Here is a 14,734-nt window from a genome sequence, read left to right on the forward strand (position 1 = left end):
TGGTCAAGGGGTCCCGTAGACACCCCTACAAAACATCACAACTTATTGCCAAGGCTATTTGTTAACTTCCACAACTACTTATGTCATTAAACACAAAGAACTTGATCTGGTGCCCAATGAAAAGCTTCACCTTACTGACTAGCATTCATGGTGCAAAAGGTAATCTGTTCAATACTTGAGGAGAAAGTTAATCATAAATATTGCCTAACTACAAACCCATAATCTGTAATAGTATACTAGTACTATAGTGGCACAAGTGGTATGAGAGAAACCAATCACTTTTTGATTGGATTTAAGGCCCACTCCAGTAGATGGAACCTAAACCTGACACTGCTAAGTGGACAACATCCTGAAAATAGATAGGCCATGAGCCCTAAGAGAAAACCTACTACTATTATTCTGCTAAAGAAATGTAGGAGTAAAATTACTCCTAACAGCATAGCACTATACACTTACATAAATGCACTGCTCATTCCTCATCAGAGAAGCCTCTTCTTGTAATGAATGTTAATTAACTCAGAGACCTACAACTGGACAGTACGCAGAGAATGAAAAACTTTGGAACACTCAGCCTTAAGCGAGACGTCATTATCAAGCCCCTCCCCTAAAGGCTCGGAATATATGCAGAAGAGATGTCAAGACTGTAAGAGCCAGGGATCATGTATGACTCCAAGGAAACAAGATCTTTAAAACACAATAGGATCAATACCCACTTAAACTCACAAAGACTCAGGCATGTAAAAGGCCTATACAGATCCAAATCAAACAAGAGCCTAAGACTGAGATTTAGACACAAATTCCCAGCCCTAACCAAGAAGCTATTTGCAATTGATACCTGCTTGGAAGAGGAAAATCAGCTTTCTATAATGGAGTGGCACTAGGTAAATAATCCGTATTCCACCGAAGTCCCCATGCCCAGAAGTAGTTGGTTAACAGAAAATAGACTCATGGTTTTTGTGGGGTTTTTTTGGATTTTGGTATTTCTTTGTCTTGTTTGTTTGTTTGTCTGTTGTGGCCTTTAATTTTGTTTTATTGGAGAGAGAAAGAGAGAGAGAGAGAATGAATGAATGAATGAACAAACGAATAGTTGATTGGGTAGGAAGTTGAAGACTTGAGAGAAGCTGCAGGAAGAGAAAGAATATGATCAACATATATTGTACATAAAAGTAATTAATAAAAAGAGATATGTAGAAAATAAGCAGAAAATAGGAGAGATGATTGATTTCAGAGTGCTAGAAATTAGGAGTTACCATTACTGTCTTGAAAAAAAAAAAAAGAGTTCCTGTTCCAGAGAGAGTTGCATCAGATTCTTAACTCTGCTCTGCTTGCCATGAAAATCTTCTGTCACATGCTTGAAAGAATTCTACTGTTGCACTTTTGCTGCCCCTCTCGTGTGTATTCAACCCACTCTTCGCACAGCTGCAGAAGAAATTCTGTATATGTAAAGCAGGATCAGCCCCTGGTTATAGCTGTTTTCCTGAATATGTTGAGTCGGTCTTACTCAGCTCTCTTAGGACAGAGTCCAGAACAAAGTGAGTACAGAGTATAATGCTCAATGGCTGGATGACTTAGGAACTTAAGTCCACATCCACTTTTTATTTTTACTTTATACTTTCTGCAGAGTTAAGCAGACTCTCCCACAACATTCCCAACTTAAAGAGCAAGTACCGGCAATATGCTTTTACATGCAGGGTAACTTCAGGCATGGTTGTGATTGATGAGACTTTAACATCTTTGGGCTGACTTTCTCTACTTGAGGGAAATAATGTGCTGAAGGTCTCTGCTCACTTATCCTCCTACTTCTCTCTCTCTTTTCCTGTCTGTCTTGGACCTGATTTTGGACTTCCAGTCTCTCTGCCATAAACAGACTCAGCAGGACCTGCGCATGGTGGACCCATCCAATACCAGTTCTCCACATTCCAACCTCTCTCTCTCTCTGACTGTGTGGATAAATTTGTAAGCCAGCAAAGAAGGCTCAGCTGTCATCACTTCAGAGAGGAAGAAAGAAACATCTATTAGCCTCAGACTTCAGTTGCACTGGCCCATCCATTAGTAAAGCTGATTTGAACCATCTTCTGTGTCTTTTATCTACTGGGAATTGGAATAGTGGCATGGTGCTGGGTAATACTTAGGAACTTTAACTTCCAGTGTCATGAAAATAAAGGAAAGTGTACAGAAGGTTGGTCTTGGCTAAGTCTCTGGTATCCAAAGATGTTTCTCACCAACATGGGTCCTCACAGCCTTCATATATGAAAGGAGAAACTAGGAATCAATCAGTAACTAATAAAGGGTTGACTGGAACCACATATCCCTATTCTACAGCCGTAGTTACTGCAAATATCTCTTTAGAAGGGGTACCAGGGCTATTTTCATGGTTAAAGAGTAATACTGTTAATAAGATAAAGAGATATTTTCTGTGGGTATTTCATATTGAGACACCTTGCAATTTCTAACAACTTCTACCATCCATAACCTTGATTCTTCTAATTCACTGAGTTGTTACTTTGATTATTAAATTTCCAAGGGGAATACTCTTCAGGGTAGAGAAAACATTAAGAAAACATTGTTAGTTCACATGAAGTGTGAAAGCTGCATTGTTCAGAAGTAGTTAAAATTTCAATATTCTTGTTTAGGTCTCCTATAATTTTGTCCATTTGAATAAACTCTATCCTCTGTCAGTCAATTTAAATTTTATAACATGGTTGGAGGTTAAAGTTCTGCAAACAATAATTCAGGCTATGGTTTACAGTGGTGACCATATAATTACAGTGCTTCTTGGTGTCAAGATATTTTTAAAGGCATGTCATAACAGAAATCATCTAACACTGTTCTAGGCACTTTGTATGCGTTAGATACACTCTTTCAGCTGCTCTTCTGTGATTTTTTTTGTATCCTTGACAGATTTAAAGAGTAGAAGTACTGCTTTGCAATCATAGCTTTCTCACTTAGCAGCACTCAGAAGATGGGGACATAGTCTAGTGATCAAACTTATGTAGCATGGGTGAAGCCCTAGGTAAAGTTTCAGCACTAAACAGACAAAACAAGTAATTCACTACAATAACTTGTAGCATATGTTTTGACACAAAATTATAAATTACAAAGAAGAAATGTTTAAGTTAAAATTTACAATTGAACAGTAAGAAGTACTTCCCTTACCATAGCCATGTCCTTAACAATAAGTATGACCCTGTACTTAAACTTAACTATATCCCTAATGATAACCCTAAATCTAACTTTAATGTTAGCTTTGTCTTAAACTTAAATATCATTTTAAATCTAACCTTAGCCCATTCCTATCTTAAAACTAACCATGTTCCTATCTCTACTACTATTCAAACCTTAATACTATTCCTAATTCTAACCATAAATCCTAATTCTAGCAAAAATTTAAATTAATGTCACCCCTATCTGTAACAAGAACCCTTACTCAAGCACAAGAGTTAAACCTAACACTAACCTCAACTACAACATGGACATACCCATGACACAAACCCAAACTATACATGCATTAAAATCATAACACTAACACTTATTTTTAATACTAATAACCCTAAATCTCAATTTCCCTCTATGCAAAACTTTAACCCTCATCTTAAAATGAGGCTAATCATAATCCCATCATGCCTCAATGTTTTAACCTAATGCTAATTCAAATAACCAGAAGCCAAAAACTATCCTAACCACAACAATATACTATCCTTAAGCCTAAACTTAACGCTAGTCATAACCCAAGGTCTAACCCTAATGTTAATAATAACACTAACCCTAAATCTATCCTGACCATAACAACAACCTAGCCCTAACTCTAATTCTAAACTAACCTTAAACTTAACCCAGCTTAACATTAACAGTAGACTCTAACCCTTATGTAACTCTGATCCTATTCCTAATGTTAACACAACCTATTCATGGCATTAACCTTAACCATAATCATCACTCTAACCCTGTCCCTAACTCTAAACATATCTTAAATTTAACCTTAATCCTAAACAAAACCATAGCCTGAATTCTAGCAGTAACATAAACTCTAACTCTTTTGAATACTTTCCCTGACCTTATTTATTTATTTATTTATTTATTTATTTATTTATTTTTGAGACAAAGTTTCTCTGTATATCTATGGCTGTTCTGGAATCACTTTTGTTGACCAGTCCAGTCTCCAAGTCACAGAGATCCACCTGCCTCTGCCTCCCTGAGTGCTGGGTTAACAGGTGTATGCCACCACGCCTGGCTTCTAAACTTATTCTTGAAACTAGTTCTTCACCTGACCAAACACACCCCACACACACACAGTCTTCACCATAACTCTACTCAAATTCATAATCCTAACTGTATCCCTAGTATAACCTTAACTGTATTCCTAACCTTGATATTTAGTCTAACCTAACCCACGCCTAACAGTACTATTAAACCTAGCTCTAACCTTAATCCTAGACCTAAGGCTGGCTCTGAACCTACCCCTGTCCCTAACAGTGACTCTCAGCATTACCCTAAATTTTTCTCTAACCCTAACCACGTTCCTATTTCTAACCATAACCCTAAAGTTAAAATTAAAGCTTTCTTAAACTATCAGCCTGACCCCAACCACTACCTTAGCCCTAATCCTAATAAGAGCCCTACACCTCACTCATATGTAAGCAAATATTCAGATAGAATTCCTCACCCACAGCCTCTCTCTCACACATACACTCCTGCACATGTTTATACATTCTTTCAGTCAAACACAAATATACAATCATTTCACTAACACACACTGTTATGCATTTATGCACATTTGAAAATTACTATATGTACTTTTTCAAATACAATCACATCTACACACTCATACATTCACTTTCCAACATTTGTATAGTATTGCATTCACACACACGTATTTCACACTGACACAGAACCACATGCTTAGTTCAAACACAGTTGAACTACACAATAATGCATATATAATCACAAATACTGATGATCAATTGTATGCACTTTTGCAATCACAGATTTTCACACTCTTGCATGCTATCAAGTGTTCCACACACATTTTCACATGCAAGTGCATTCAGTTTCTTCCACTCACATACTCATATGTCCTCATACATCCTTTCACACTCTAACATACTCTTACATATTCACACATTCACAGGTTTTTAAACATTTCACACTGACACATTCACACACCCTTGCACTCTTCAAACCCAACATGCCTTTCTGCAGTCATACACATACAAACACACTCAAAACACAGTCATACATACCCTGTTGTCATACTCTTGCACACTCACATGCTCATATTTTTTACTCATACTAACAGTAACACACACACTAACATACAGCATACCTAAACACACTCACCTGATCTTAAATTCTCACAAATTCACAAACACTTGGATACCCTTACACAATCCTACATGCAAAGCCACATAACACACAGACACACATGCATGCAGTCACTCTCAATTATAGAAACATAAATGCTTGCTTATACTCAGACATTAAAGCGAACCCACACATACATGCATACACATTGACTATATACTCAAATATTCATACATGCACAAACGGAGATACTGACAAACTCATACATTTTTACTTAGTATCACACTTACACACACTAAAACAAGACACATGCACATTTAAGCATACACATACAGACACAAAACCACACACATTCACACACTGTTACAAACCCTAAATACCATTGATAATAGTAAGTACATTCATATATCTTCGATTGACTCCATTCTTAACCCTGATGATATTAACCCCAAGCTCTCACTGTAATCACAGATGTAGCTCCACCCCTAACCACACCACTAACCCTAATCCTAACCCAAGACGGAGCCTAACCTTAACCCTACTCTAAATCCTAACCATAAGCCTAATCTGAGGGGACTAGAGAGAGGTCAAATGTGAAGAGCACTGGCTTTTTGTTCAGGCATCCTGTGGGGTTTCCTAAGGATCATATGGTGGTATAAATTATCTGTAACTTCCACTCCTTTGGAACCAGTGTTACTTCAGGACTTCAGGGCAAGGGAACTGCAGGATGTGGTTCACATATAAGTAAAACATTCATTTACATAAAATGTGAAAGAATACTCTTTAAAAGCCTCAACTGAACTATAACCCTTAGTCTAGCTGTAAAGGTTAGCACAGTCTTAATTTATTACACTCGTCTAGCAACATAATCCTAACCTTAAATCTAACCCTGTGCCTAAACTAAGTCCTGACACTAAGTCTAACATTGTCCTTGACAGAACTGTAAAGCTGGCCATAGGCTAAATAAAACACGAACACATGCCCTCGCCCTTCTGTAACCACTACATGTAACCCTATGCCTAAACCAAACCCTAACACCAAACCCTGAGCACACACTCAAACATACTCCCACACACTTGCGACTCACACACATTCTTACACTATTGCCCATTCATAGGCTTATGCACATGTACACACTATAACACACACTATCAATAAATGGCACACTTTTATACAATCACAGAGTTTCACACCATCTTATACTCTTTCAAACACAGAAATACCCAAATACACACTCACAATGACACACACACACATTCTCCACTCATCTGTATTCACCTACTCAAATACACTCATACATTCACTGGACATTTGACACACACTCATACATTCAAGCACACAAAAACATGCCCCTGCTCTCATACACTCACACAACCACACACAGAGTTGTGTATTCCACCATTATTTCACATACAACCATACCTACTGGGCACACCAATCCAAATACAACTGAAAAAAAAAAAAAAAAGAAATGATTCCTAATGATATACTCATAAACTGTGCCTTGTCAGTCATCGTCAGAGATGCTTACTCTGGCAGCAGATGGAACTGATTGAAGAGACCCCTTAGACAGCCCTTACGCAGAGATTCTAAATTGTTGATCACCATGGTGTTTCTTCCCTCGGAGTTCAGGGAACCTTGTGGAAGAAGAGGAGGCAGACTATAGGAATCAGAGGGGATGGAAGACACCAGGAAACCTGGCCCACTGAGTAGACCAAGATGGACTCAGTAGGGCTCATATGGACTCAGAGACTGAAGCAGCAAACACAGGAGTGCATGGGTCTGCACCAGGTCCTCTCCATGTATGTTATGGCTATTAACTTGGTATTTTTATGGGACTCCTAACTGTGGATCAGGTTCGTCTCTGACTCTTTTGTTTGCTCTTGGGAACATTTTCCTCCTCTTGGGTTGTTTTGTCCATCCTCAATAAGAGGAATTTTGCCTTGTCTTAGTGTGTGTGTGTGTGTGTGTGTGTGTGTGTGTGTGTGTGTATTGTCATGTTTGGCTGCTGTCTCTTAGAGGCCTGCTCATTGCTGAAGGGAAACAGGGAAACAAAGGGGGAGTGGATCTGGGGAAGAGGGCTGGGAGAAATGGAGGAAGGGGAGAGTGTGGTCAGGATGTATTGGGGGGTTGGATTTTTCTGGATTTTTTAAGTTTTTTATTGATTCTTTGTAAATTTCACATCATGTAACCCAATCATACTCATCTCCCTGTCTCTCCATTGCCACCATCCACTCTTGCAACCTCCCCCAAATGAAAAAAAATAAAAACAACAAAAATAATAAACAAATACATCTTGCTGCAGAAGCTATGGTATGTGGCAGTGTGTCACACTTTTGCCCAAATAGCTTTACTTGCAAATACTCATTGCAATGAGTCATTGGTGTGATTTGAGGCATCTGACTTCTGCTACACAGTCAACACTGGGTCCTCATCAGGGTTCCTTTCAGATATCTTGTTGTTTCTCTGGGTCAGGAAGATTCTGCAGCGTTGTGTCTTCAGGAAGAGCCCTTTTATACACTGTGTAAACACTGGCTGTGTTGTTCAGCCTGCCAGCTCTACTATGCTTCCCAGTTAAGGAGCAAGCATAATCTTCCAACTGTTACAACCAGAGAGAGGTAGGGCCAGCTCACCCCCTCTCAAGCCTTCACCTCTGGCTGCTTCTCCCAAGTGGTACAGGTGAGAGGTAGGGTGGGTTCTCCCACATGCCACCATAGGGTGGTGAGGGGCTGAGGGGGGCATCTTTTCTGGCCCACACCACTTCAAGACTGAGGAGAAGCTGGACCAACTCTCCTTCTCTCATGCCCCTGGATAGCTTCCCATGCTGCCCAACAGGCAGAGATAGCTCTTTGGAGTGCTCCAGCCAGTGAGGGCTGAGACCAACTCTGTGCAGCCCACAGACATCAAGATGGCCTTGGGAGGCACCCCAGACCAGCAATGTCCACATGGCCTTTGGTTGTAACATGGGTCATGGACACCGACCTTTGATGCTTTAGGGGCACAGACACAGACATGTCCCTTTGTATCAGCAGAGGTTAGGACCTCACTGTGGCCTTACATGGCAGTGCCAGCTACTCATATCAGGCTATTCCACAACACCCTTGCATTTCTGATTCCTCCTTTCTTCATAGTGCACAAACCATTCCACTTCTCTTTCTTTCCTAACTCCCCACCACATACTTGCTCATCATAGTGGCACCATGCTACAGTGAGTGTGCCTCTGGGTGTCTATTGCATGCACTCCCACCTCACTGTGCCAGCTGGAGTGTCTCACAGCCCTTTTGCAATGTCAGGCCTGGCTTAGTCAGGATGTATTGTATGAGAGAAGAATCTATTTTCAACTAAAAAAAAATTATTCATGCCGTTACTTATCAATAAAATGTAAATTAAATTATAATGACATATAATCATATTCCTAACTAGAATAAAAATATAAACAACAATATCATGCTTATGAATTGTGGCTTGATATATTAAATTGTTAGTAAAAGACAGTCACAGTCTCCAGTAAACTATCAGTACAAAATAGTGGAAAAGTGAGGGGGAGGATAAAGGGACCTAGAAGTGACAAGAGCCCTACAAGAGGACCAACAGAGCCAACAAATCAGGACCCAGAGGTGCCTGTAATATCTGAAACACCAACCAAGAATCATGCATGGACTGGACCTAGGTCCTCTACATATATGTAGACAATGGGAAGCTCAAGGTTCATGGGGGTTCATTAATAAGAGGAGTAGGGGCTGACTCTGATGACATGGACTCTGCTGTCTGTTTGTTGATCACTTCCCACTGACAGGAGTGCCTTACCAGGCCATAGGGGAAGAGAATGAACTCAGTCCTCATGGGACTTGATGAGCTGGAGTGGGTGCGTAGGGGAGATCCCCTTTTCTGAGGAACAAAGGAGGAGGGGGTGACATGGGAGGAGAGGAAGGAAGGAACTATGACTGGAATTTAAAGTGAATAAATAAATTAATTTTAAAAAGATAGATAAACTGTTAATATACTCCATGTCCACAAATTTCTCTTATGGTATAGCTACCCACAAGGAATAAAAGCACAGAACCACAAAAAAAAAGTTTGAGAATGCCCAAATAAGTCTTTTTATTGGCCTAAAACTTTTTTTTCAAAACTGTAAGAATCATGGCCATGTGCTTTCAGTGTTACTATATGTGGATTCATTCTCAGAAATGTCTGTTGGCTCTCATGGTTGTGGAGTCTTCAATGCTGTCTATATGAGCTTGTCATTATTGATCCAAGAATGTTGTCACTCTGTGCTACAGTACTGTCTGTTCATGCTCATGGCTGTGCACTCCCACTCAGTGCTAGCTGTAAACACCCTTGTCTCTGGTATCTCCAGTTACCAGAGATACCAGAGGTGTTCCCTTCCTCCCTGTGCATCCCTCTCACAGCTGTGTGCTCAGTTGTATTCTGTGTGTTCATGGCTGCAAGCTTGGCACTCTCTGCAGGCACGCTTACCTGTGGACTTCACAGTGATATCCCTAAGGGCCTCAAGCCTGCCTCTAGGCACTCATGACCGTGGAATCCTCACTGCTCTCTGTAAGCACTTGTGGCTGTGGACTTAACTTACTCCATGCCTCTATATGCATTCCTGCCTGTGAACTCCTCTATACTGTCAGTAGGCACTTGTGGCTGTTCATGACTCAGCCTTGTCTTTAGGTGATCATGGCTATTGAGTCTTCCTTGGTCCTCTTTATAGGATATTTAGACTCCTCCTCAATGTTCCCTGTACCAGCTAAACACTGTGGACCTGTCAGTGCTGTCTTTGGGAGCATGTTTCTGTGGACTATTCCTCAGTTCTGTCTTCAGTCTCTTTCATAGGTGTGAATTCATCATGCTCTCTTTTGGCTTTATGGCTTTGAACTCTTCAGTTATGTTTGTAAGCACCAGTGATTGTGAACTGATCCTCAGTGCTGTTGGTAAGTGCTCAGGCTTTGTTTTTTATTTATTTTTATTTTTTATTTATTATAATTTATTTACTTTGAATCTCAGCTATAGCCTCTCCTTCCCTCTTCTCCCACTATGCCCCTCCCCTAGTCCACTGAGAAGGAAGTCTTGCTCCTCTTCTACCTGACCCTAGCCTATCAGATCTCACCAGGACTGTCTGCATTGTCTTCCTCTGTGGCCTAGCAAGATTGTGCCCTGCCCCCATGGGAAGGTGATCAAAGAGCTGGCCACTGAGTTCATGTCAAAGACAGCCCCTGCTCCCCTTAGTAGGGAACCCATTTGGAGACAGAGCTGCCATGGGCTACATCTGAGCAGGGGGTCTAGGTCCTCTCCATGCATGGTCCTTGGTTGGAGTATCAGTCTCAAAAAAGACCCCTGGGCTCAGATTTTTTGGCTCTGTTGCTCTCCTTGTGGAGCTCCTGTCCCCTCCAGGTCTTTCTATCTCCCCCTTCTTTCATATAATTCCCTTCCCTTTGCCCAAAGTTTGGCTATGAGCCTCAGCATCTGCTTTGATACCCTGCTGGGTAGAGTCTTTCAAAGGCCCTCTGTAGTAGGCTCCTGTCCTGTTCTCTGTTGTCTCCCTCTTCCACATCTATCCCTTCTGAATGAGAGTTAAGCATCTTTCCTAGGCTTTGACATCTGTCAACCCATTGATCATCAGGGTTGGTTCAGCTGATCTGGCTGGCTAGACGGTGTTCCCTTCCTCCCTGTGCATCCCTCTCACAGCTGTGTGCTCAGTTGTATTTTGTGGGGCACAAGGGCAGGAGGGTATACCTGGGAGGAATGGCAAATGAGCATGATTGGGATACATTCTATGAAATTCCCAAAAAAATCAATACAAATATTATGTTCTATCACTCTCATATAAAAAATACCCATCATCATAGGTCTCTACATGCATGTACAGGTACCTCAACACACATGTACACACACATACACAAAACATGTGGAACTATTGTTAAACAGAATAAACAGAATTTTATAAAAAAAAGATTTTTTTATTTTTGTGTATATTAATGTGTACCTACATATATTATAAACACCACATGCATGCCTCATGCCCAGGAGGCCAATGGGCATTGGGTACCCTGAGACTACAATTACATGTTTGTGAGTTACCATATGTGTGCTGGGAACTGAATCTAGGTCCCCTGGAAGAAAAAACATCCATTGTTCTTAACTGCTTTGCTTGATGCAAAGCAGCTGAATGTTTTTTTTTTTCCCCGGACATTTTCCTTTTAAAAAAACTTATTACCATTTTATTGTTTTAATACTATTTTTAAATGTTTCACAATTTCTTTTTTGTTTTGTTTTAGTTTTTTTGTTTGTTTGTTTGTTGAGACAAGGTTTCTCTGGGTAGCCTTGGTTGTTATGAACTTGCTTTGTAGACCAAGCTGGCCTTGAACTTAGAAAAATTCCTGCCTTTGCCTTCTGAGTGCTGGGATGACAGGCATGTACCAATGCACATGATTAAATGATTAAAATTATTTTAAGAGATTAAACTCATATGTTTCATTCTTTTTAATATTTCATCTATTTATTTGTTTGTTTGTTGTTTAATGGTTCCAGTAGATTAATTACTTAAGTTTCTTCATTGTTTTTTTCTTTCCTATGTGCTTGGCATCTTGTGTGATCATTTTAACAAGACTCTGCCAAGCATGCAAGTACTTCTAAATATGCTCTCTGCATACCTTTCCATGAATTTAATAAAAAAGTTTTCTGTAATTTTTTGAAGAATTTAGGTTTCAAGAAATTTAGAGTGGCTGGGTTTTATCTGAGTGGTGGAGTTCTTGCATGATGGCATCCTGGTAGACATGGTGCTGGAGAAGGAGCTGAGAGTTCTACATCTTAATCAGAAAGCAGCCAGAAGGAGACTATATTTCACACTGGGTATAGCTTGAGCATTTAAGACCTCAAAGCCCCACCTCCACAGTGACACACTTTCTCTAACAAGACCATACCTCCTCCAACAAAGACACACCTCCTAATAATTACACTACATATGGCCAAGCATTCAAACACATGAATTTATGGTGGAGGGAGCCATTTCTATTTAAACCATCACAAAGTATATGAATGTTGAAAGGTAAATGTTATTACAAAAAAGTAAAAAAGCCGAACATTAAAAACATGCAAAGTAAGCCAGGCATGGTGGTACATACATTTAATCCCAGTACTCGGGAGGCAAAGGCAGGTGGCTCTCTGTGAATTCAAAGCCCACCTTGTCTATAAAGTAAATCCAGGACAGCCAGAGCTGTTGCAAAGAGAAACCATGTCTCAAAAAACAAAAACAAAACAAAACAAAATGTGTGTGTGTGTGTGCAAAGTAAAAATTCAAAAAAGTTACTTAATTCATTATTCAAGAAAATAATTAAGGTAAACTTAGTGTAGGACCCATGTGCGGTATGAGTCCAGTCTGCAGCAGAGCAGGCTTGTCCATGACATCACACTCTCATTCACCCAGAGCAGCCTCCATTCCTGCAATCCCTGTCATTGGTGTATGCTCTATACAGGTGCATCTTTACTTATTTGTATTTCAAAACAAGAGTAATTTCTTTCCCTACACTATGTGGGTCCCCAGAGATCCAACTCTGGTCATCAGGCTTGGCAGCAGGCACCTTTACTCTGTAAGCCATGTCATCAGCCCCTGGAAACATACTCTTTCTTCATAGGCAACTTGTAAGTTGCCCTTAGCGATGTTTTCTGAGCATGATGATACTACTGATGTGCCATTATCATCCTGATGTACATTCTGATTCATTAAAAGAAAGTTAGCTTTCAATTAGTGCACATAAATTATATATTCATGCCTTAAAAAATCAACAGTAAAACTTACTGGTGAATCACAAGGTCAAGCAGGCGGAGTTTGTTTTCTCATAGTTTATCTAAGTGGAAATGTAGTAGGCATTCAAATCACTTATTTGTATAATTTCAAATACAGGGTTTTTACTCTAAACTTTATTACAACACTCTCATAGTTTCTTTCATATTTTCTGGCACTTACTCAATTTTTCAGAAAGTGGTGATTGTTTTTCTCCATGAATTTGGCTTCTCCTTGTGTTGACCCAGTGTTTCACTGTTTGTCTCAGGCTGTCCTTGAGCATGAGCTCACTACCCTCCTGTCAGTCTCCTAAAAATGTTGTGCTCCTCCTACCTGAGCCCTCTGAACTCAGGGATTAGGCATGTCCCAATATTACATTAACTTTAAAAACAGCAGAGATGGGGCTGAGTAAGTGGCTCTGTGGTTAAGAGTACTTGCTACTCCTCCAGAGGACTGGGTTCAGTTCCCTGTACCTGCAAAGCCAATTACATTTTGTAATTGTCCATTATTCTAGTTCCAGAGGACCTGACATTATCTTCTGGCCTCAGAGGGCACCAGACACATATGTGATGTACTTACATTCATGTAGGCAAAACACTCACATGTACAATAAAAATAAATATTAAAAAAATAAAACTAAAAAATACAAAAGGAGCATGGAGAGATGTCTTGGTAGTTAATTGCATTTGCTGCTCTTTCAGAGTACTCAGGTGTATTTCTCTGTCCCTGGGTTCAGTTTCAAGCACCCGCACGGTGGCTCACAGCCAATCATAACTCAATTCCACAGAAACTGAGAGCTTCTTCTGACCTCCTGGGGCACTGGGCACACAGTGACATACATGATTCAGCAAAATACTCATACACATAAATAAATATTTTAAAATAATTTTTAAAAAACTATCAGATTTTGACACAAACTCCTAACAGATGCCAAATCTAAAAATGGATAATTTAGTTTGTCTTGTACATAGCTGTAATGCAGGAAGCTGAGGCAGAGGATGGAAAGCTTGAATGGAAACCCGGGTCCTAAAGTGGTCAGGACTAGGTGAGTAACTGTGGTAGAGAGCTTTGTTAGCATATATAGGGGCGCCAGGGTATATCCTCAGCATTGGGGATGGCAGGGAGAAGGATGAAGCCTGAAGACACATAATTCTGTTGTGATAACCTAGTCAGTTTCTGTCTGAGGTTTTACCTGCAATCCTGAGCACCTGGAAGAATGCCTCTTGATCTGGTGCATCCTCACTTAGACAGAAGCTGTGCTAGTCTGCTTCTGGGGAGACTCCATTGACTTTCTGAGGTGAGGCAGATGCACAATAACCCTTCACTCACAGAGAGCTTTCTCATTGCTACCTTCTCTAGTTTACTAATCTGTAAAAGGGGTATAGCCTCTTGATGAGTATAACCTTGCAGTCCTGATTCTTACAAAAGGATAAACGGATTTTCTAGAGTTTTTTCGCTTTGAATCAGAAAGTCAAAGTTCTAATAATGAAGGCATTCTTAAGTCTATTGGATAAATGAACTCCATTGGGCTTTGTAAAGTCACTGCCTAATCATTACTGAGCAAACCTTGATGGTACTGTGCTAATGCAGCACTTAATCAGACAATCATTCTAAATTAGCCTTCCATTTAATTTCCAATTAAGTGAA

General features: G+C 40.1%; 1 protein-coding gene across 1 annotated transcript in view; it reads left to right on the forward strand.

The window, feature by feature from the left end:
- Window positions 1–2,356, forward strand: part of Frmd3 (FERM domain containing 3) — a 178,977-nt gene extending 176,621 nt beyond the window's left edge. Inside the window, exon 15 of the mRNA XM_060365719.1 lies at window positions 1,850–2,356. Within this exon, the coding sequence (XP_060221702.1) occupies window positions 1,850–1,863 (14 nt within the window). The 3' untranslated portion in view covers window positions 1,864–2,356. The remainder of the gene's footprint in view (window positions 1–1,849) is intronic.
- Window positions 2,357–14,734: the final 12,378 nt, after the last annotated feature.

This window comes from Meriones unguiculatus, chromosome 12 (assembly GCF_030254825.1).
Source record: "Meriones unguiculatus strain TT.TT164.6M chromosome 12, Bangor_MerUng_6.1, whole genome shotgun sequence".
Taxonomy (NCBI): domain Eukaryota; kingdom Metazoa; phylum Chordata; class Mammalia; order Rodentia; family Muridae; genus Meriones; species Meriones unguiculatus.